Source organism: Carcharodon carcharias, chromosome 13 (assembly GCF_017639515.1).
Source record: "Carcharodon carcharias isolate sCarCar2 chromosome 13, sCarCar2.pri, whole genome shotgun sequence".
Taxonomy (NCBI): domain Eukaryota; kingdom Metazoa; phylum Chordata; class Chondrichthyes; order Lamniformes; family Lamnidae; genus Carcharodon; species Carcharodon carcharias.
Genome location: NC_054479.1, coordinates 21,489,655 through 21,514,530, shown reverse-complemented (window position 1 = coordinate 21,514,530; position 24,876 = coordinate 21,489,655). Strand labels below are relative to the sequence as shown.

Here is a 24,876-nt window from a genome sequence, read left to right as displayed (position 1 = left end):
CTGAAAATCAGCACCAGTTTACCAGTGATAGTTCTTAACCGATCAGAGATTGGGAAGGTGAAGTGGAGAAGGGTGCTGGAGGTCAATCAGGATGAAGATGCCGAGAAGTAAGGTGGGTCCTAAAACCTCATGACCATCAAACAGGCGCAAGCACTGATCCTTGCAGCACCCGGCTAGTTCCATCCTGCCAACCAGAAAATGACCTGTTTGTTGCTACACTCTGTTTTCTGACCATTAACCGATTCTCAGTTCATGTAATATATTACCCCCAATCTCACAAACCCCAACCTTTTGAAATAAACTCTTGGGTGGCACCTTATCGAATGCCTTTGGAAAATACAATTGAACTGAATCCACTGGTTCCCCCTCATCTACCCTGCTACTCAGAACCTCAACAAACTTTAACAAGTGTATAGAACACAATTTCCCTTTCATAGATCCATGTTGACTCTGACCAATCAAATTATGATTTTCTAAGTGCCCTATTTTCATGTTCCTGATAAATTGTAGCATGTTCCATACTGCTGATGTCAGACTAACTGGCCTGTACTTCTCTTTTTTTCTATCTCCTTTTGTTTCTTGAATAGTGGGGTTATGTTTGATTCTTCCAATCCGTGAGGACTGTTTGAATATCAATGGAATTCTGCAAGACCACTGTCAGTGCACCCACTATCTCTGTCGCCAGCTCTTTAAAGCCCTAGGAAGTCGACCATGGGTCCAGGGAATCTGTTGCCTTTATTTCCCATGAATTTCTCCAGTAGGTTGTTCAGAATATTATTAGAGTAATCCTGGGGACTTTAATCTTCATATAGATTGGATAAAATAAATCTGCTGTAGTAATGTATGGGTTAAGGTTATAGAATGCAATCAAAAATGTCTTAAAAATCAGTGTCAGCAACCAGCCACAAGAAAGGGTCCTTAATTCTGGCACTAGATATGCAACACAATCTTGGGACTCCTGGGTGTGGCTCCAGAAAACAGTATCCATCCCTCTTATTATATTGTCCTCTGCCATTACCACATTCATTCCCCACAGCTAACACTCAATGTAAATGGCCTCATGTATCATGGTGCTGTGGTCTGTTTTCTCATCCACCAGATTTTTTTGCCATTCAGACAGGCAGCAGGAAGGTCATGCCTGTTAGATAAGGACAATGGCTGAGGTCCCCTGCACTGCACGATTGTGCTATGCTGGATATGTTCCTATTTTCTTATCCACCTTGTGTCTCCTTACTGACCTGACATCACACCCTCCTGTCCCTGACCACTAATTAGACACTAAGGGACACCACCTATCCTAAGGAGTGTGACTGCCTCTTGGATAAAGTGTCCAGCTAACAGTCTTCCTCCCTAATGCTCCACAATGCCTGCATCTCGGACTCCAGCACAACAAATCCAAAGTTGAACTTCCTTGAGATTCAGACACTTACTGTGGATGTCGTTGTCAGCAATTGCAATACTGTCCACAAACTCCCACATGCTGCTGTTGTGGCAAAGCACCTGCACTGCCATCACTATCTAACCCTGTTGTATTTATTTAATTAATTAACATTTATGCATTTAATCAACTTAGCTTATTTTTTTAACCTTGAGGGATATAGTTTTAAGTGATTGGTATATTGATATTTATCTGTAAATTACCCATTTCCTCCCCATGCTGTGACATCACTTTGTGAAACAAAGCCCTGAGTTAACCAGCTCTTCTGGCCATTTATGAAGCAGTCATTGGCACCACTCCAAAAAAAAACACAACTGCTCTGATCTGAGAGCCTCTTGTTGAATCCTTTGGCTGCATTGAGTTTCTGGAATGTCTCTGTCACCAGGGTTTCCCTGACGTTATGCCACACCTCCAGCATTGCATTGCAATGTGGGTGTGGTCTCTCATGATTCACCGTTAGCACTGCATGAGAAAACAAGGCTGCATGAGATGTATGCTCACGAACCACTGATCTCTTAAAGCCTGTACCCTGATATCTTTGCGTTTGGTTCCTTCACCGAGGAAGAGGTTTCTATCCCCTCCAGGGGAGAGACAACATTATTCCTCATCATTTCCTCCCAGCTCTGTCTGCTCCCTGGTGCTCCGTGAATCACTGACTGATAACCTTCCACCTCAGTAATTCCCTTGTCTCAAGTAAGTGCATCAGGACAGGTGTTTGAATAAGCAGGATGTCTCTTGGAAGTTTCTAGTATTCAAAACAGGTGGTTGAAATAAAGATAATTAGAAAAGCTTTTTTTCCATAATTACTAAATGGAACCAGTGTGAACTTAATTTTTATCTAAATTGCTGCCTTAATTAATATTCTTAGTTGATAGCTCAGTAAAGAATCAGTGCAGACATGATTAGCCAACAGTTCTGTGTTGTAAACCTTTATCATTCTCAGAAAAACCTGAGTATTTGATATTTTTACCCAAAGCTATGATGCTGTGAGAACCATTTAGATTGTCCAGTCTGAGCATGTGCAGACTGAATGTTTTGGTACAATTTGTTCATCAGCTCGCCGGCTGCCTCCATTCCTGATCCCATCAGGGCCTAAAAATCCTGTCCAGATTCTCTAACATATCATGTGAAAGGCCACAGAAGATCAACTGGTACAATATAATTAATATAATTAAACTGTGGAAAATATGGGCCACTGATCTGGGCTGGTGTGATTCTTCAATATTGTCCATAGGTATCTCATTCATATCTGATTCTCCCATCAACACTTGTTAGGGTAAATCATCATAACCTGGGTTTAAGTATGGATTTACGATGTAATGCAGGGAAAGCCACAGACAATTCAGAGAGATAGAAACACACATTTCATTTTTTATTAAAATGGACAACTTTACTTTCAAATCACATCGGGTATTTTGACAGATACAATGTGCAGGCCTGATATCCTCTGCTCTTACACAACACTAAGCACCCAGATTAAAGCATTTCAATGCTAAACACATACAATTCTCCAAGAACACGTTAAGGTTAAAGCAATGACTTGTAGATTAAGGCATTTTAAAATGAAGCCGGAAAACAATCATTCTTGATCTGTTGGAATTTTTGGCATTGCCCCTCCTGTACAGTAAATGAGTTTTGGAATTGCCACATCAACTATCTAATGGTCTCTGTGAGTGAGAAGGTGGATTCGTACCGAATGAGAGACAAGTTTGGAGCTGTGGATCAGGGACTGGATCATTATTGGCCGAAATCTTCAGTAGAATCTTTAAGAGTAACAGAATATACTTTTGACCAATGATCGGCCAAGATTGATGTGAATCAAAGTATCACAAGTCAATGATCAGAATCGAACACATTGCATCAGCAGTCCCCCCTGCCCCCCACCCATTGCTTCTTGTTGTTAATTAAGTTGCTGACCCTTGTAATAATTGTGTCCAATGTCTTGTACCAGCATCTTTCCTTGGGTGAGAATGCAGGAAGGTGACCTGTACCCAGGCCTCAGTTGGTATCATTCCCTAGCCAGACATTATCTGTTGGACAAACTTCCTGTTGTTATGGGAACTGGGGCAGACAGGAATAAGATTCAAAAGTATCATGGACAAGTCAGTGACTGTGCAACCTGGGGCTCTTACTAACTGCACCTGAGAAAACAGGAGTATATGAAAAAATTGATCGACTGAGGCACTATAAATAATTTACTTCTGTAATAGTTAGAGTTCATCTTATTAACTGCTGCAAGTGCCGGTTAACCACCTGGTAGACGCAGCATGAGAAAGATGGTGCTCTCAGGCTGAATACTGTATTCGGCGAGTGACCGGCCATCCTCCAGCTGTTTCCCCTCGGACACCAGACGCTGCTGACCGGCTGGGACACCCTCCTGCCGTTGTACTCGTGCTCTAAATCCCGAACGGACTCAGAGGGACGAACGTCATATGTAGATGTTTTCCCCTTGTCGTTCCTAAGGAAAATCTGCATCCGCTCCTCGTTCTTGACAATGAGCATGACAGCATCGTTGGGAGAGACATTGTAGTCACACAGCCTCTTGTTGTTCTTCAGCTCCACAGTGCTCCCATTTTGCACCACCAGGTGCTGTTGGAAATAGGGCACATTGCCTTTTTGTATATCATCATCTTGAGAGCCAAGGTTTGGATGGAAGTGTCGACATCAAGTTCAATATCTTCACCGGTCAAAAACTTCACCTGGAGTTTCATCTTGTCAAAATTGCTGTTAAGAGATGAACAGGATGTCAGTGATGGGGACACTTTATATCACGAGTTAATTTAAAGAATTAATGAGAGAACTTAACAGGCACGACACATCGTCACAGGGACTGGCTGAAATCTCATCTACAATAATTCCAAAATCTGGCTTTCTACATGATACCTGAATCTTCACAAACTCCAACCTTCTAGCCAGTTAAAAGTAACAGATTCACAATCTGTTTTTCCTGTCTGCATTTGGTTGTGTTTTTGCTGCTCTATGCTGACATTGTTAAAATATTCAGAATCCTGAGGGCCTGTGTACCACATTGCAATACTGGCAACGGCCTGAAGTAGCTCTCAGTGAGTTGTGTAACGTGGCACAGTCTGAGTTTGGGTTCATGGGGAGATAAGAACATGGGCTTGGAAATTGTGTGAGTTTCTCTTGATCTTGCACCATAGCTTCAGCAATTCATCAGTGGAATCGAAGAGAATATGGGTGTAAATGAAGGTAAATGGCTGTAAATTTCAGCATCATATTAAAGGAACTATTTGTATAACTCTCTAAACCAGAAGACAGTGCACCCCCAGTCCAGTGGTCAAAAATGTACCCTATTGTTGAGTAGAATTTTCTCTTTTGATCCAGTTGTCTATGAATGAAATTTGTACAGTTATGACAAACCAAGCAGCAGAGACTTATTCTGTATAGAAATGATTCCTCTCAGATTCAGACTTACAAAATGCATTCTATTGAAAAACAAAAACTACTTTGCTGATATTAGATAATGAATGTTTAATGCATTACTTTAAATTTCCACCTTTAAAATAGCAGACAAAGGGGTGGCACATAAACATGTTAAGTTGTTATCACATTGTATTGTCTTCAATAACTCACAGGCTGTAATTTTAAAATTATCCTGACCCAGTTCAGAAAATATTAAGAAATTATTTTAAATTGTGAGTTTCATTGAGATTCAAAATGACTTATTTTAAAATCTAGAATTAGAATATTAAAATTCCTAAACAAAAGACAGGATACCTGACAATCTTTGCTGGAAGCTCAAGTCCGGGCAAATCAGAAGAAATTTGAGCTGCAGAATGGGAACAGATTCACTTCCCTGCACGGTTTGTTTTCTCTGTGCTTCTCCACACTGGCTCTCCAATCTAGAGTAAGGGAATAAAATTCTGTCTGTATCTTGCTCTGTCTCTTCTGTGTTTTCCACCATTAAACAAGTGAGTCTCTGGCTCCCTCCTCAGACCTTCTATTATCATAGCTGGTTTCTGAACATTATAGCCTTGTTGCCCTCTATTTGCCTACACACTGCTGCACTGTCAGAACAAACAAGTGAAACCAGAGCTTGTTTCATTTCCCAAAGCCTCCCCTCAGAGTCTGGGAAATAACATGACAGTAGCAGCAGGAATGAACCTTGCTACAGGTAACAGGTACTGAATTCCGAGTTATCTCAGTTTCAGATTCCTCTCTGGTGCCACAGTCACAAACAACAAGAGCAGAATCAGCTGAGCGGTGAGTCAGAGGCCTCACTGCCTGTTTGAAGCTGTGGGCAGGGCTTGAACAATACAATGTATAAAGATACAGTGTATCAGACCAGTCAGTTTAATTATCTAATGAAAAGAAATTGGCCTCAAATTCTAGGGGTCCTGCTCCATGAGTACAAGTCAGGTAGAGCAAACCCCCTTTCCCTTTCCAAACACAATGCCAAGGGGTTAATGTCACTTCCATTTCGGTGGTGGATACTCAGAAAGTGCAAGAGTGCTTTAGTGGACAGACCAATCCTAATCTTTGCTATGTTTATAAATGTCTGAAATCCCTCTGTGACTATTCTCACATGATCTTTTTTGCTGCTACTGTGGACTCGAGCTTCTATGGCTCCCATGTTCCTTTGCTGTCCCAGGTAAGAAGTACAAGGTTTGTGACATGTAAACTATCTCCACCAATCAATACATTTTGATTGTCTTTTTCAAAAAGTAATCTTTAACATTTTGTCAAATCCCACGTGTGCACACCCCGGTTGAATTACAATTCATCCTCAGACCCTTCCTCTAGCATCGACATTGTGTATCCTGTGTGACTTCAGCAAGGTAGAGACAGTCTGTTCAGATCAATGTTGGAAATTTTTGGCCTGCTTTGCATTAACACTGATCCTCCAGCTGAACACCACTCCACTACTCGTGTTCTGATGGGGGTTCCAACCTGTAACTTACCCTCTCCTCCTCCAACAATGGAAACAGCAGCACAGCCATATCCCAGCAATATCACATTACTGGCACTAAAGCCCTGAGAGAAAATTGGAGCTGTAGTTAATGTCTCAATTTGTTAAAACCAAAGGGCTACATTGTGTCTGAATGAAATGTTGTTCCTCAATTTATGTTGGGCATTGGAATGCTTTAGAAGGCCAAAGACAGAGTGGTCAGTGTTTGTGTGGAAATGGAATAGAATGGCAAGTGACAGGGAGTTTGGTGTTACACTTGTCAACAAAATAGAGGCATTCAGCAAAGCGATTGCCCAATATGTTACTGGTTTCCCTAATGCAGAGGAGACTGCACCATAAGCAGCCATCACTGTGTATTAGGTTAGAGGAAGTACATGAGAATTGCTGTCTCACACAGAAAAAGTGTTTAGGGATTGAACTGTAGTGATGGAAGAAGTGAAAGGCCATTTGTTACATCTTTTGAACTTGCATGGGAAGATGCCAGGGGAAGGCAAATACATGATAGGAATGATGGAAGGGTGAAGCAGAATGTAATAGAGGGAACAGTCCCTTTGTGGCACAGGGAGGGGAGGGGTTGGGAAGATGTGTTTGGTGCTGGGTTCGCTTAGATGGGGCAGAAGTGACAGAAGGTGATCTATCGACGGAGGTCAGGCAGAGCTCACCTTTAGTCCACTCTGATCATCAGCGTCAAACCTCAGTTCATGATGACCTGGAGGACTGGTGGCATCCCAGACTGACAGAGGAATAGGGCACAAAATTAAAAATAAAGGGGAGACAGATGGTAATGCAGATCCAGATAATTCAATACTGTGGCTGCTGTTATCTTCTGAACTCAGGCATGTCGTCAACACGGTGGGAGGGATATAAGGAGCTGTGGTTACACCAGCACCACTTTGTGTGAAAGCTGGAATGATGGAATTATACAGCACTGATCACAGGAGGTTGGACGATTTCATTAAAAATAACCTGGAGCCGAATGACTTTAATATCAATGTGAGGAAAGCTGTGCACAGGATCTGTGAGTTTTTAAGGAATCGATGATTTCTCAAACAACATGAGATCAAAGTAACCAGAGCCGTTAAAGTAAGTTATTTTATTTTTAAAGCAGCACATGGAATTAATAATGTTTACAATACTATTTGCAATAACAGAAACTTTACCTTGCTTAAGTACGGAGGTGTTTTCTGGCGTGATTGTGAAGTTTCCTGTTTTCTGTGTTGTACTCCCTTCTCTCTAGAATGCGTAAACTCGCTGTAGGACACAGTTTCAAGGGTAGCAGTTGCCTCCAGTATCTCAACTAAATTAATGGGATTAGTTGGGATCATCATTTTATGGGACCATCTGAAAATGATGTCGATTTGCCCTTACAACGGCACAAATTTCCTGGAAAATCTGGATCAAAAGGGGATTTTTTTTGCCTAAAGGGACAGAATGGTTTTGACCTGCTTGTTTTAAAAGCTCAGCAGCTTTAAATGTTTTTCTGTTAAAGGGAACATTTACTTCAAATCTGTTTCTCTTAAAAAACATTTGGATTAACTTTTATCAAAGATGCAGCATGCTTTAAATATGCTCCTCAAAATCAATAACAGTCCCAATTCCTAAAGTCACAACACACTTGTAAAGCAATTTTAATTTTAAGGCAGTAAAGAACTGGTGTGTTGTCTAAAATACACATTTCATGTTATTTAACAATAAATTATACCCATAATTTGGGAAAAGAGGGAATCTCCCTTCTCCACACCCACCCCCACCAATTCTGAGCACCCCCTCTATTCATCTGATCTTCAGTCAGCTGCAATAACATTAATTTTCTCTTTAGGGGAGGGAAGCAGGAGTTGGGACTGTTAGTTTATCTTGGGGCCAGAGGAATACCAGTCACTCTTTGGGATTTTGCCAGAGTGCTCTTTTAATTGACATGGAGACAGGTCCCTCCTCCAGTTAAGAGCAGTGGGTGGGCTCTCGAAACTGGAGGGGCAATCTGGGGCCTTTTAGCTTGAGAGGACCACCTGACTACAGCAGAAGATAAGTAACTAAGAGGTTGCTTCAACATGGAGGTGCTCTTTCAGTAACCAATTGAAAAATTTAGTTAAGAAGTCTAGAAATGAGCCAAGCCGCCACTATGGGGCTTTTGATGGAGGGAGGGGGCGATTTGCTCTTTGGCTGCAATTGCACCAGGCACACGGATCGGGGGGAGGAGGGGGCCTGCCTGCTTAGGGCACTGCCCCCTCTCCCAGCCATTGGATGCCTGCCTCCAGGCAGTTGAACTGCCCTAGTCACATCAGGAAAGTGGAGACTGACTGGAATCTGAGTCAGCCTTTAGTACCCAGTGTTAACAAAGATCCTAATGAGTTGACCTAATTGACTTCTGGGTTGGGCATTTTAGCCGGGCTCCCAAAGCTGCCTCCCCCCAAATGGCCAACCTGGGAATGGTGTCTGGAAACCGGCTGCCGACTATTTTGAATTCAGTTCTGTCCCTGACTTCAGCAGGGCCTGAAAATTCAGTGCAGTGAGTCTGTCACATTTACTCTCGTACAAGGGATGGCGGAGAGAGCAGGTCACAGCTAACTGGTAGTTAGTGGCTTCACTCTTGCTTAAGCTTTTTAAGAAGAAAGCTGTCAAGAGATTTAGTTTTAACGTATGATTTTATTCTCATATTTAAACAGAAAGTTGTTTGGCAGATTCTGACTTGGTACCGACTCTGCCAATGGCTAAGAATAAAAATGCAAAGAATTACATTAATGCCCACAAAAAGATCACCAAATAGAGCAATACCACTCTGTTGGTAACAGAATTAAAAGTGAGCACCAAGTGCTAGACAAGAAGTGAACAATCAGCCCAGGATTCCCAATCCGGTTCAGCGAGGACAAGATTAGGCTGTGATGCCTCATATGATTGAATAGCCTGTTGACAGCATAAGACCTAGGAGCAGAAATTAGGCCATTCGGCTCATCGAGTCTGCTCCGCCATTCAATCATGGCTGCTAAGTTTCTGAACCCCATTCTCCCACCTTCTCCCCGTAGCCTTTGATCCCCTTTCCAATCAAGAACCTATCTATCTCAGTTTTAAATACACACAATGACTTGGCCTCCACAGCCTTCTGTGGCAATGAATTCCATAGATTCACCACCCTCTGGCTAAAGAAGTTTCTCCTCATCTCTGTCCTAATGGGTCTTCCCTTTACTCTGAGGCTGTGCCCTCGGGTCCTAGTCTCTCCTACAAATGGAAACATCTTCCCCACGTCCACTCTATCCAGGCCTTTCAGTATTCTGTAAGTTTCAATCAGGTCCCCCCCTCATCCTTCTAAACTCCATCGAGTATAGACCCAGAGTCCTCAAATGTTCCTCATATGTTAAGCCTTTCATTCCTGGGATTGTTCTCGTGAACCTCCTCTGGACCCTCTCCAGGGCCAGAACATCTTTCCTGAGATACAGGGCCCAAAATTGCTCACAATATTCTAAATGTGATCTGACCAGAGCCTTATAAAGCCTCAGCAGCACATCCCTGTCTTTATATTCTAGTCCTCTCGAAATAAATGCCAACATTGCATTTGTCTTCCTAACTACTGACTCAACCTGCAAGTTAATCTTATGAGAATCCTGGGCTAGGACTTCCAAGTCCCTTTGCACTGCAGATTTCTGAATTCTCTCCCCATTTAGAAAATAGTCTATGCCTCTATTCTTCCTACCAAAGTGCATGACCATCTGCCACTTCTTTGCTCATTCTTCTAACCTGTCCAAATCCTTCTGCAGCCTCCCCGCCTCCTTAATACTACCTGTCCCTCCGCCAATTTGTATCACCTGCAAACTTAGCCAGAATGCCCTCAGTTCCTTCATCTAGATCATTAATGTATAAAGTGAAAAGTTGTGGTCCCAACACTGACCCCTGCGGAACTCCACTAGTCACCGGCCACCATCCTGAGAAGGACCCCCTTATCCCCACTCTCTGCCTCCTGCCAGACAGCCAATCTTCTATCCATGCTAGTACCTTGCCTCTAACACCATGGGCTGTTATCTTACTGAGTAGCCTCCAGTGCAGCACCTTGTCAAAGGCCTTCTGGAAGTCCAAGCTTATAACATCCATTGGCTCTTTGTCTAACATACTCGTTACCTCCTCAAAGAATTCTAACAGATTTGCCAGGCATGACCTCCCGTTGATGAAACCATGCTGACTATTTTACCATGCACTTCCAAGTATTCTGAAATCTCATCTTTAATAATGGACTTTAAAATCTTACCAACGACCGAGGTCAGGTTAATCGGCCTGTAATTTCCCACCATTTGCCTCACTCCTTTCTTAAACAGGGGGGTTACGTTAGCGATTTTTCAGTCCTCTGGGACCCTCCCTGACTCCAGTGATTCCTGAAAGATCACCACTAACACCTCCACTATCTCTTCAGCTATCTCCTTCAGAACTCTGGGGTGTAATCCATCTGGTCCAGGTGATTTATCCACCTTCAGACCTTTCAGTTTTCCTAGCACCTTCTTCTTGGTAATGGCCACCATACTCACCTCTGCCCCACCGACTCTCTTGAACTTTGTGGATGTTACTCGTGTCGTCCACCATGAAGACTGACGCAAAGTACCTATTCAGTTCCTCCGCCATTTCTTTGTTCCCACTACTACTTCTCCAGCGTCATTTTCCACCAGCCCAATGTCCACTTTTACCTCTCTCTTAGCCTTTATATATCTAAAAAAACTTTTGCAATTTTCTTTTATATTACTGGCTAGTTTACCATCATATTTAATCTTCTACCTCCTCATTTCTTTTTTAGTTGTCCTCTGTGGGTCTTTGTAGGCTTCCCAATCCCCTGGTTTCCCACTGCTCTTCGCCACATTGTTTGCTTTCTCTTTAGCTTTTATGCTTTCCCTGACTTCCCTTATCAGCCATGGTTGCCTCGTCCTCCCTTTAGTATGCTTCTTCCTAGGGATGAATTTTTGCTGTGTCTCCTAAATTACTCCCAGAAACTCCTGCCATTGCTGTTCCACTGTCTTTCCTGCTAGACTCATCTCCCAGTCAATTCTGGCCAGCTCCTCCCTCATGCCTCTGTAGTTGCCTTTATTCAACTGTAAAATACCGTTACATCTGATTCCAGCTTTTTCCTCTCAAATTGCAGGGTAAATTCTATCATATTATGGTCACTTCCTCCTAAGGGTTCCTTCACCTTAAGCTCCCTTATCAAATCTGCCTCATTACAAATCACTAAATCTAGAATTGCCTGTTCCCTAGTGGGCTCCACCACAAGCTGCTCCAAAAATCCATCTCGTAGACATTCCACAAATTCATTTTCTTGGGATCCACTACCAACCTGATTTTCCCAGTCTACCTGCATATTGAAATCCCCCATGATCACTGTAACCTTGCCTTTCTTACACGCCTTTTCTATCTCCTGGTGTATCTTGTGCCCCACATCCTGACTACTGTTCAGAGGCCTGTACATAACTCCCATTATGATTTTTTTTTACCTTTGCGGTTCCTCATCTCTACCCACACAGATTCTACATCATCTGACCCTACGTCATTTCTTGCTATCGATTTAATTTCATTTCTTACTAACACAGCAACCCCACCCCCTCTATCAACCTGCCTATCTTCTCGATAGGATGTATATCCTTGGATATTTAGCTCCCAGTCCTGATCCCCTTGCAGCCATGTCTCCGTGATGCCCACCACATCATACCTGCCAATTTCAATCTGCGCCACAAGCTCATTTACCTTATTTCGTATACTGCGTGCATTCAGATACAATACCTTCAGTCCTGTATTTCCCATCCCCTTTCTCATTGTCATCCCTTTACCTGATGTGCTTGAAGTTAGATTCCTGGCCCTTTCCAAACACTCTGTCCTATTTTGTGTTCTGGAGACTTTAATAGCCTCTCCTGGGCTCTCCTTTCTTTTCAGTTTTTTCATAATTTTCCACGAAGTTGAATCCACCCCTCACACACTAACCTGCTGCTTTGTTTCCCATTAGTCCTACTTCTTGGAGTTTTACACTTCCCTTTCCCCCATTTTCTAGTTTAAAGTCCTGTTGTCCACCCTATTTACCCTTTTCGCTAGAAATTCGTCCCAGATTGGTTCAGGTGGAGACTGTCCCAACGGTGCAGATCCCTCCTGTTCCAATACTGATGTCAGTGCCCCACGAAATGGAACCCCTCTTTCCCGCACCACTCCTTTAGCCACGTGTTTACTTCCCTTATTCTCACATCCCTATGCCAATTTGCACATGGCTCGGGTAGTAATCCGGAGATTATAACCCTTGAGGACCTGTTCTTTCATTTAGTTCCTAGTTCCTGATAATCCCCAAGCAGGTCCTCTTTCCTAGTCTTACCTATGTTAATTGTCCCGACGTGGACCACAACAACTGGTTCCTCCCCCTCCCTCTCCAATATCCTTTCAAGCCAGTCAGAGATGTCCCTCACCCTGGCACCTGGCAGGCAACATACCATGCAGGACTCTCGATCCTGCTTACAAAGGGTGCTATCAATTCTTCTAATTATAGAATCCCCCACAACTACCACTTTTCTTTTTGCTCTCCCCTCTTGAATGGCCTCCTGTGCCACAGTGCTGTGGTCAGCTGGCTCATCCTCCCTACAGCCCTGTTCCTCATCCACACAAGGAGCAAATACCTCATACCTGTTGGACAAGGTCAAGAGCTGAGGCTCCTCTGTTCCTGAACACAGGATCCCTTTACCTGCCTCACTTGCAGTCACACCCTGCTGACCCTGACCACTGACCAAACTTGAGGTACTTAATCTACTGGGTGTCCAGGTAACTCTCCCCCTCCCGGATGTGCTGCAGTGTCCGGAGCTCGGACTCCAGCTCATCAATTCTGAGCCGGAGTTCCTCCAGCAACCAACACTTGCTGCAGACGTGGTCACTGCGGCTCGCAATGGGATCTGCCAGCTCCCACATCATACAGCTACAGCACATCACCTGCCCAGCCATCGCGACTTAGATAATTAATTTATTAATCGACTTTGCAGTGATCTTTTCACATTTGGTGCAGATTTCCTACCAACCAATCAGGTCACAGCTTTCCTGTGACGTCATTTTTTCTGTTTTGGCTTCAGTTATTCTGTGCCCTGAGGTCACCACTCCGGTGCTCCTCCCTCTGAGTCTGCTCCCTGGAGACAAGGCCATGAATCCCCGACATAAACTAAATTGATACTCACTGCTCCGGTGCTCCTCCCTCCAAGTCTGCTTCCAGGATTTACTCACCAATCAGCTGCTTTTTCTTTAAAATCCATAAAATTTCAGAAGAGTATCCCTCACAGGTCTGGCGCACTCCTGAAGGCACTGCCTCTTCCTCTCTCTCTTTTTTTAGGTTTGACAAGGAGGGAGGGATGGAAGCACTACAGCAATGTAATGTTTGGGGCTATTCCGTTCTTTGACAGTGGGTCCTCCTCAATTCCCTCCTGAGTCACAGTATCTGCGGTGACTTCTTCCAGAATACTTCAGCCACTTCTCAACAGCGCCCTCTGTTGGATGCTCTTCCTCCTGTTGAGTGCAAGAGTCCTTCTCCTTGATTCCCTCCTGAGTCGCGGTGGCTGCGGTGACTTCTCCCAGAATGCTTCAGTCACTTCTCATCAGCACCCTCTGTTGGATGCCTGTGGTCCAAGATAACATGTGAAAAATGGCTAATCAGGGGAATTGCTGAAGTGGGCTGCTGGACCTCTGTCTCATTAAGAGTCAGCACCTTCACAAAAAGAGGGCAAGAGGAAAAAATCAGAAGGAAAATGGCAGCAAAAATTGAGCCTAAAGGACACAGATAGTCTGCATGGCTTCAATGACTCTTCAATATTTCAGTAATGCTAAGTTCACCAGTCACTGAAATAATTGTAAATAATTATCTATTTTTCCTCCTCCTCAGGGAGGGTCATCAGGCAAAGGAACAGCTTTAAGAAAATGTTCAGATGCGGATCTGGTTGTCTTCCTCAGTTGTTTCCAGAGTTTCCAGGACCAGAGGAACACCAGGCGTGAAATCCTTGAAGGAATCCAGCAAATGCTGGAAAAGTGTGAATCAAGTATTGCCTATGAGATCAGTGACATCAGTATCAATTTTATACCGGACAGCAACATCCCACCAAAATCGATGAGCTTTTCAATAAAATCAAAGAAGAAAAATTTAGACAGCGTGGATTTTGATATTTTGCCAATTAAGTAAGAATTGATGCAGTTATTAAATCATTAAAGCTCAAGTTTAATTTTAATTCTTCCATTAGCCTCTGTTGTCCATCAAGTAAAATGGTGGGCATTATCAGCTTTGCTTTATCACATGTCCTGTTCCTAGTTAAGAAAATGCCATAGTTGAGCTCTATATTTGGTTAATAGAATTGTTGCTGAGGGAGAATATGTTGCTTTTTAAGTGGATCAGATGCACGAGTGCATCACAGACACTGAGAGATATTAGCCGAAGCTCAGGATTGACATTATTTTAACACTGGCAATGATGCTGATGGAAAGTCTAGGATACAAACACTAACTTAAAGAAACAAAGTCTAATCAATAATGTTGATGTCTGAATTTGTTTAATTTCCCCTCCTTTTCTAAAGCAAATGTTTCAATTCCTCACTCACCAGAAGTGCCTGGTACTTCTGCCAGCTGATCATTTTTCATACAGAAACAGGAGTGTCAGCAGCAACACAAAAATAAAATACTGTGGATGCTGAAAATATTCATTGTGCCTAGCAGCGTCTGTGGAGTGAAACAGAGGCCTGGATTTCACCATGATGGAGGGCCTTTCCTCCATGGTGAAAATGGTGGACAAGCCCAGAAATAGGAAGTCCCACCCCCGAACACCACACTTTCCATTGTCGTGAGGTGGGAATGAAGTCGGGCTGGGGTTTGTGCATAGGTGGATTATGGACGCAGCTGGTCGTATAAATCATCAGCTGCCTCCACTGAAGTGGGATTTTGGTCAGCCGGGTGTGTGAAACCCAAAGTGTGTAGATTGGACCAGATGAGAGTAGGGCCCATGTTTTTGCCCTGGGGCTGGGAGATTTCCTGGTTCAGCGAACCCAATCTTTAAAAGTGTCTGCCCGCCAGTCAGGTTTTTGGTCAGGGAAGGGAGGCATAGCGGAAATAGGAGTTGGGACAGGTGACCACAGAAGGAGTGCAGAGGCTGGCGGGTGTAGAGGCGGGATGGGCGCAAGGCCTGCAAAACAAAAAACATCCCTCCAGCCCACACCCCTTGCCCCATCACCCTCCCACACACTCCCTATAGCTCGTCCATGCCAACCCATGACCCTGTTCCCACATCTCATGTCATTTTATACCCCCATGCCAACTTAGTGTCAACTCAATCCAACTCCTGCCCCCAACTCACCATTCTTTGCCTCCAAGCCCCTTCATGCCAACTCACCTAGTATCCATGGACAGTTTTTTGACAGCTTTGACAGCTGAACAGTTCTTTAACCGCTCTTTGAGAGCCACACAATTCTTCAATAGTTCCTTGACAGCTGTACAACTCTTTAACATTTATTTGCTAGCCAGACAGTTCTTTGGCAGCTGGACAGTCTTTTAACATTTATGTGACAGCCGGAAAGTTGTTGAACAGTTCCTTGACGGCTGGACAGTTAAACATTTCTTTGACAGCTGGACGGATCCAAGGAGATTCTATGTGAAAAGTGCATAATCATGTTTAATTTTAATGACACCAAAGGTTGCCTTACTTTTCCCAAAGATGTCTGAAGACCCTATACAAAGGTGTACCTTACTTCTGGCTATTCAAAGGATCTACCAAGTTCAGACTGCCTCTTACCTGGTCTGCCCTGCGCAGTTCAGGATTCACGCAGCCAGAGATCAAAAATCCTATTTCAGTGGAGGAACTGGTGATTTAAATGGCCAGCTGCTTCCACAAATCGCGCATGTGCAAAGCCTGCTCCGACTCCAGTCTCGCCCACACCAAGATGGGAATTACCTGGTTCGGGGCCAGGACTTAGAAATTTCTGTCATTTTTGAGACATTTGCCACGACGGAGAGCCTCTCCAACCCAGGTGTGAAAATCCAGGCCAGAGTTAACATTTCAGGTCAACCTTTCATCAGAAATCTTCTTTTGGATCAGGCAAAAGTTAGAAGTGAAATAAGTTTAAAGCAAGTCAAAGGGAGGAGGGTGGGAAAAAGAATAATGGGGACACTGTGTGAAAGGTAGGGGAGATTAGATGACAAATGTGTTGATAGTGAAAGGCCAAAATGGAGTGGTATTTTGGATAAGTTATATAAAAGATGTTTCTGCAGGAGGTGTGAATGGCAGTGTCAGGAACAGCTGCCATCAGTAGGCAAAAAAAAGGAGAAAAACAGGAGAGAAAAAATAAAATCAGCAAAGGAAAAGGAAACAAATGGAGGCTGAGGTCACGATTTGAAGTTGTTAAACTCAGTGTTGAATCCAGGAGAGTGTATAATGCCTGATTAAAAGATGAAATGCTGTTCCTCAAGCACATGCTGAGCCTCCAGTGTAGGAGGTCGGCGATAGAGGTCAGGGTGGGAGCATGGTACAGAATTAAAATAACAGGTTTGGGAAAGTTTGGGGTTATCTTGCAGAATGAACAGAGATGTTCTGCAAAGTAGTCACCAAATCTGCATTTGGCGTCTCCAGTAAAGGAAGCAGGGACGACAGGAAACTAAATTGAGTAAATCACTGTTTTACCTGGAAGGAATCTTTGAGGCTTTGGACAGTTAGAAGGGAAGAGGTAAAAGGCCAGGCATTGTATCTGCTGTGATTGTATGGAAAGGTACTGTGGGCAAGAGAGGGAGGTGCTGGCTGGGTGATTGGGGAGTGGACCAGGGTGTTGCGAAGGAATTGGTCCTTTTCAAAAAGAAGGGAAGATGTTTTTAGGTGGTGGCATCATGCTGGAGGTGGTGAGAATAGTGGAGGATGATCCATTGAAGAAAAAGGCTGGTGGGGTAGTAGGTGAGGACCAGTGGAACCCTATTGTGGTCCTGGAGGGAAAAGGAAAGGTTGAGAGGAATGTGTAAAATGGAATGGATATGACACAACGGACTTAAAATGTAAGTGTCAATGGATTGCTTGGCCTGGAGAGTTGGGGCACCATATCCTGCTTATGTGTGATGACCACAAACACTTTCTGTTGCTCATTAAGCATTTCATTTCTTACAGAGGGAACAGACAATGCCAGTGAAGTCCACCTCAAGCTAATCAATTTAGTAAACAAAAAGAGCTCTAGATGGGGAATTTTCTTCCTGTTTTACTGAGCTTCAGAGAAAGTTTGTGAAGCAGTTTAAACCAAAACTTAAAGACTTGATTCGACTGCTGAAGTATTGGTACAAGCAGGTAAGTGACTGGGGAACATGGTAATTGTTAATGCTTGGAGGTTATGGGAGGATTGTAACACTAAAAGACAGCTTCCCTCTGTGTCTCAAAGAACAAAAGACAAAGAAAAGTACAGCACAGGAACAGGCCCTTCGGCCCTCCAAGCCTGCACCGATCATATTGCCTGTCAACTGAAACATTTTGCACTTCCGGGGTTCGTATCCCACTATTCCCATCCTATTCATGTATTTGTCAAGCTGCCTCTTAAACACAGCTATCGTACCTGCTTCCACCACCTCCTCTGGCACAAATTCCAGACACTTACTACATTCTGCATAAAAAACTTGCCCCGCACATCTCCTGTATTGTTTTCTCCTCTCACCTTAAAGCTATGTCCCCTAGTAATTGACTCTTCCACCCTGGGAAGAAGCTTCTGACTATCTACTCTGTCCATGCCACTCATAATTTTGTAAACTTCTATCAAGTCGCCCCTCAATCTCCGTCGCTCTAGTGAGAACAATCCGAGTTTCTCCAACCACTCCCCATAGCTAATAACCTCCAGACCAGGCAGCATCCAGGTAAACCTCCTCTGCACCCTCTCCAACGCCTCCATATCCTTCTGGTAATGTGGCGAACAGAATTGCACGCAATATACCAAGTGTGGCCTAACCAAGGTTCTATACAGCTGCAGCATGACTTCCCAACTTTTATACTCAATACCCCTGCCAATGAAGGCAAACATGCCATATGCCTTCCTGACTACCTTATCCACCTGCGTTGCGCTTTCAGTAATCTGTGGACCTGTACACCTAGATCCCTCTGCCCGTCGATGCACTTAAGTGTTCTGCCATTTACTGTATAATTCCTGCTTGTATTAGGCCTTCCAAAATGCATTAACTCGCATTTGTCCAGATGAAGCTCCATCTGCCATTTCTCCGCCCAAGTCTCCAACCGATCTATATCCCGTTGTATCCTTTGACAATCCTCTTCACTATCTGCAACTCCTTCAATCTTAGTGTCGTCTACAAACTTACTAATTAGCCCAGTTACATTTTCCTCCAAATCATTTATGTATACTACAAACAGCAAAGGTCCCAGCACTGATCCCTGCGGAACTCCGCAGCTCTCCATTCAGAAAAGCACCCTTCCACTGCCACCCTCTGTCTTCTATGCCCAAGCCAATTCTGTATCCATCTTGCCAGCTCACCTCTGATCCCGTGCGACTTTAACTTCTGTACCAGTCTGCCATGAGGGACCTTGTCAAAGGCTTTATTGAAATCCATGTACATAACATCCACTGCCCTTCCATAGTCACTTTGTCACTTCCTCGACAAACTTGATCAAGTTAGTGAGACACGACCTCCCCTTCACAAAACCATGCTGCCTCTCACTAATATGCTGATTTGCTTCCAAATACTAGTAAATCCCGTCACGAATAATCTTCTGCAATAATTTCCCTATCACTGATGTAAGGCTCACTGGCCTGTAATTTCCTGGATTATCCCTGCTAGCCTTTGTAAACAATGGAACAACATTGGCCATGCTCCAGTTCTCTGGGACCTCACCAGTAGCCAGTGAGGATACAAAGATTTCTGTCAATGCCCCAGCAATCTCCTCCCTTGCCTCCCTCTGTACTCTGGGGTAGATCCCATCTGGCCCTGGCGACTTATCCACCTTAATATTCTTCAAGACGCCTAACACCTCCTCTTTTTCGATCTCAACATGATCCAGGCTATCTACATACTCTTCCCGAGACAAGTCGACCGCTAAGTCCTTCTCTTTTGAGAATATTGTTGAGAAGTACTCATTTAGTTTCTCTCCCATTTCCTCTGGATCCACACACAGATTCCCACCTCTGTCCCTGAGTGGGCCTACCCTTTCCCTGGCTACCCTCTTGCTTTTTACATATGTATAAAAGGCCTTGGGATTTTCCTTAATCCTGGTTGCCAGTGATTTTTCATGACCCCTTTTAGTCCTCCTGACTCCTTGCTTAAGTTTCTTCCTACTTTCTTTATATTCTCCACGGGCTTCATTTGTTCCCAGCCTTCTAGCCCTTACAAATGTTTCCCTTTTCTTCTTGCCAAACTCACAATATCCTTCGTTATCCAAGGTTCCCGAAACTTGCCATATTTATCCTTCATCCTAGCATCTCAACATCCACCCACTCCATTGGCAAATACTACAGATGAGTCTAGTGAACCCCATATTAAAAACCAGCAAAGAGTTGTCTGGGATGTTTGCATGGAGGGGGATTGAGAGAACCTTTGGAGAAATGTCCATTTGTGCTGTTTCTCCAGCACCTACACCAGTCTCTGCTGAATTTACTACAGGAGGTTGGCAGAACCCAGAGAAAGTCAGGCTCAGTATTTGGAATAACTCAAGATTCTTGCTTCCCCTCTGCTGGAAATTGACTTTGGTGGAAGCTGTTGGAATGAATTTGGACGAAGGGGAGAGCTCCTGTCTGCCTTCTGGTTTAGGCTGAATAAATATTAAAACCACTTCTTGATTCTCAAAAGAATTAAAGAGCAAATCCCCTGATCCCATACTCTGTGAAGGGGCTGTATTCAAATGAAGTACAGATCAGAGATGGAGCCTCAACCCTTCAATTTGCACTTACTTCCAATACAGCTTTACATTTAGAGTGAGGATCAGGGATTTTACCCTCAAATCTTATATAGTCCCTGAATATTGTGCCTTAAAGTGACCGTCTCAAGTTATATAAACCTGCAAATGACAAGTTTGACCAGCCCCCTATACAAAGCCAAAGGCTGTATTCAATTCTCCAGTGCCTGGGGCTCCAGAATGCAGGACAAAAGACAACCAAATGCAAGTTAATTAATCGTTGAAGGAACAATTGAAAAATGATGAGGTTCTCATGGTGCCAATTTTCCAAGTGGGAAACTGAGGCAAAAAATGACCAACTTTAACAAAGGCGCCTGAAATATGATCGGTGCAATAAGGGTCTTGGACAATTTCCAGGTGTCCGGGAAACTGTCCGAAATAGGCATTATGCTCCTTGAAGATGTTAATGCGGGATCTAATGCCTGTTTAACAAGGTTTACTGCAACCGGTCAGCGCTGAGTGGTCCCTTCAGATTTTTGCTTCCACGTGCAGCTTCTACATTAGTACATTTTTATACTTCATGTAGGGGCAGGGTCTCCTCCCAGTGGTGCTCCCAACTTCACTGCTGCTACCAGCCCACCATCACTCACCTCCCCACCCTCTCCCTATCTGATGGGCATTCCTGGAGAGGCAGCTGGCTGATCTTGGTCCTCATGGAATCTGTGAGCTGTTGTTTCATACCCAGTTGGAGTCCGCATCTTCCCAGCAATTTTCTGATAACGCCCCAAGGTCTAATTTCAGTTGAGTCCCTGGCTTCTGATGCACACTCCCAGCACACTGCCTACTTCAGGCAAGAAAATGGACCAAAACAGATTTCTACCCCAGTCACTTTCAGGTGAGATATTCAATGAAAGCCCTGCCTGCCCTCTCAGGTGAGCCTAAAAGATCCTATTGCACTCTCCGGGGAAGAGTAGGGTGTTCTGCTGGATATCTGCATAAAATTTAACCTCAACCAACATAATGAGAAACAGGCAATCTCGCCATTTATCTCATTGTTGTTTGTTGGATCTTGCTGTGTGCAAATTGGTTGCTGCATTGCAACTTCAAAATACCTCATTATGGGAAGTGCTTTGGGAAATTTTGAGATTGTGAGAGGTGTTACGTACCTAATGCCAAGTACTTGCTTTCTTTTGAACCCTGACTCTCCAACACACTATTCTGTAGGATCATGTCCACAATTTGCCCATGGACAGTTTGTGTGCTCAGCCTTATCTTTGTGGATAGATACTGAACGGAGATTAGGCATTTCATCCAATAGAAGGGGAAAAATTTGGAATGAGGCCACTTTGGGCAGATCTTGTGGACTTCTTAGTGTATGCTGGGGTGGTAGCACTAGACTAGGTCTAGCTTCAACCAGTCCTATCAAGAAAGTTGCTTGGTCTCTGAAGAATAATGGTAGTAAAATGTATGGAAGCAAAAATATAAGATGGAAGGAGGAGTGAGTACTTTTAATATCTTGTATGATTACATTTATCAACCATTTGCTCTAGCATGTCAAGCCACGGAAATCCGATCTGAGAGATGGTGAACGTCTTCATGCTAAGTATACAGTGGAGCTGCTGGTTATCTATGCCTGGGAGCAAGGCAATGGGCAGGAGAGATTCAGCACAGCTGAAGGGTTCCGGACAGTCCTTGAACTGATCTGCAGATATCAGGATCTGTGCATCTACTGGACTCAGAACTACAATGTCAAGAATAGAGTCATTGCAGACTTTCTAATAAAGAAACTCCGTGGCAAGAGGTAATCTTCAACTACATTTAAAACTAAACCAATTAGAGCTGTTTCACTTCTTTGAACAGCTCCCAATTAAGGGGGCTGATTCAGGGCATTTTTAGGGTCTGGTTCAGTTGGTCTTTAATATCCATCCCTAACTTTGGCGTCATGGGGTGTCGACTAATTGACATGTTGGCTGCATCATTTGAACATGATGAATGTGCAGCTGAATGTTTGGAGTGAGAGTCAATCCAACATATTTTCCTTTTTGAAAATCTGTCCAAGAGGCAACAGTTTTCATAACGTTACACGCGCCCGCTCATGAACCTACCCCCTAACCGGGAGGGGTGGGGGGGGGGGGGAGGGGAGGAATTCTTCCCCATGTATATTAAGATATTTACAATCTTTAAACTGCTATAAAAATACAAATTAATACAATTAACAACATAATGTAATTACATTGGAGGAAGGGTATATTATTGATCTTAGTTCACCGATATGGAATTGAACCAGTGATATGGTTCCAGAGAACGGGATCATAGCCTCTTCCTGGCCCAAACAAGGCCACTGAAGAAGCTGAGGCTGAGGTTAAGGACTCCCTATGCTTGGATTTCATGTATCCTTGAGTTTAAGGGGAGCCAGCATGAGTTTTCACATCAATATACAGAGTGAGAAGAAGTGGGCCGGTTTCCTTTTGAATGGAAGAAGATATGAGGCAGAGAGTTTATCATCTTTTGGGATTAGACCACTTGGTGATATTCTGGACGACAATCACCAGCCCTGATTCACCAACATCACCTTATTTTGCGCTGTCTGGATCAGGTGCCTGATTGCGACACTAATGGCAGGATTTTGCCCTGAACAGGTGGGCTCAGCGGGGGCGGCCGGAAGCATTTGGGAAGCCAACCGCTGTCCGCGATCGGGGTCGGACCGTAATTTCATGCTGGCGGGCCAATTAAGGGGAGGAGGGCGAGAGTGCAAGTTTGCGCAAGTGTGTATAGGAAAAGCTGCTTCAGGGGGATGAAGTTATGAAAAATTACAAATAAAGCATTTTACAATGTTAAGAAACATGTCCTCACATGTGGCTCTGCCACATCAGCAAGGACATGTTAGAAATTAGTGTGATCATTTTGTTATAATGACGGATCGAAACCTCATCCCTTTCGTGGATGAGGTTTCGCAAACAATGCAAAGGCCGCTTTGGCCGCAAAGGTTGAGCGGAGAGATGGGACAGAAATTTCCCCCCTTTTGGTGGGGGGGGGGGGGGGGGGGGGGGGGGGGGGGGTGGATTGTGCAGGGGCAGGTGGGGGCAGACACGGGCACAAAACCAATTGGTTTATGTGAGTGGCCCAATTAAGGCCCGCCCAGCGTGACCTGCGCCAGGAAGTGCTGAGCGCTCCCTGTGTAAGCAGGGGGGGTTTTGGGGGCGGGGGGGTGGCGGTGGTGCGATTCCCTGAGTCGGGGCTGCACGCGAAAGACCACAGACATCTCCCTGTGGCATGCAGCTGCCTCAGGGAGATTAAGTCCGAATTGAAAGTTTTTATTTGAGATAGAGAAAAATTTTTCACACATGTCCACTCAAGTGACAGTGGTACATGAGCTTGGACATATTTATTAAGTGTTTGAAAATGTTTTATTGAATTAATAAACCCTTCATGAAACCTCATCCTGCCCGTGGATGAGGGTTCATGATAAATGCGAAGGCCGCATTCTTAACAACTTTAATTACTTTCTTAATGGCCTTAATAGGCCTTTGAGAGTTTGGTGAGGGTGCAGCTGATGCGGCTGCGCGCCTGCTGAACTGAAAATCTAAATGAGGCGCGGTGACATCGGGACACCCGCCCGACATCACCACACATCATTTTACACATCAGGCAAGCGGGCATCGCCCCCACTCACCAACCCGAAAATTCTTCCCATGGTGATGGCTTCCTGCTAAGCACAGAGTGGAGCTGCTGGCTATCTATGCCTGGGGGCAAGGCAATGGGCAGGAGAGATTCAGCACAGCTGAAGGGCTCCAGACAGTCCTTGAACTGATCTGCAGATATCAACATCTGTGTATCTACTAGACCAAGTAGGTGACCACCTGAACGCCAACTGTAAGGTTGGACAGGCAGCAAAAAATTTAAATCAGTTAGATTGTTAATTCCTTAATAGGCCTGTTAATTGTTGGTGGGCGTGCTGCCAATTCCTGCGCATGCTCACCACAAATATCATGCATCATTTTATGCTCAATCAGGTCGGGTGACAAGCGAGAAATCCTGCCCTAACTTTCTGTGGAGAGTTTAACTTGCAATTAAACACAAATATAGAAATTCCTTGAAATTAACAAGTTGGTTGACAGTGAAACTACTGACAGAACAGCGCCAATCATCCAGCAATTTATGCTGATTCCAAACTCATGGGGTTTCTCTTTCCCATTGTGAATTGCTGGGTGATTTCCACAATAATAACAATGAGCGCCATTAAACTTGTCATTATTTTGCCAGCAAATCCCAGCCTATAGTTAATAATTGTTTTTGGAACGCTTTTATTTTTCAGGCCAATAATTCTTGACCCAGCTGACCCAACTAGAAATGTGGCTGCATCTACTGGATGGTATGTCATGGTGGATGAAGCTAAGAAATGTCTGAGCAAGCCATGTGTCTCTCAAGTTCGAGCATGGGATGTCCAGGTAAAACAGTTTTAATAAATCATAAAAGTTTTGATGTAAGACAAAATAAAAGGTAGAAATTTTGTAAATTGTGTTGTTCAATCTAGGAGTTCCATCTGTCTAGAATACATAGAACCATAGGACTTAGGAGCAGGATTTGAAATTAGCTTTCAGATGAAAAGGATGATGTTCTCATTGGGGAGAATTTTCTCCCCGTCAGGGGGGCTGAGCGGGAGCGGTGCTGGCGGGCGCA

The 24,876-nt window shown here is 44.1% G+C and overlaps 1 protein-coding gene and 1 pseudogene across 1 annotated transcript in view; one reads left to right on the top strand and one right to left on the bottom strand.

Moving 5' to 3' along the window:
* LOC121286011 overlaps positions 1 to 24,876 on the top strand; it is a 101,394-nt gene that overhangs the window by 49,897 nt on the left and 26,621 nt on the right. Inside the window, exons 19-26 of the mRNA XM_041203033.1 lie at positions 3,064 to 3,209; positions 4,025 to 4,183; positions 4,600 to 4,648; positions 9,032 to 9,057; positions 14,236 to 14,525; positions 17,541 to 17,655; positions 21,747 to 21,997; positions 24,512 to 24,644. Of these exons, the coding sequence (XP_041058967.1) occupies positions 3,064 to 3,209; positions 4,025 to 4,183; positions 4,600 to 4,648; positions 9,032 to 9,057; positions 14,236 to 14,525; positions 17,541 to 17,655; positions 21,747 to 21,997; positions 24,512 to 24,644 (1,169 nt within the window). The remainder of the gene's footprint in view (positions 1 to 3,063; positions 3,210 to 4,024; positions 4,184 to 4,599; positions 4,649 to 9,031; positions 9,058 to 14,235; positions 14,526 to 17,540; positions 17,656 to 21,746; positions 21,998 to 24,511; positions 24,645 to 24,876) is intronic.
* On the bottom strand, positions 2,798 to 5,591 carry LOC121285686 (annotated as a pseudogene).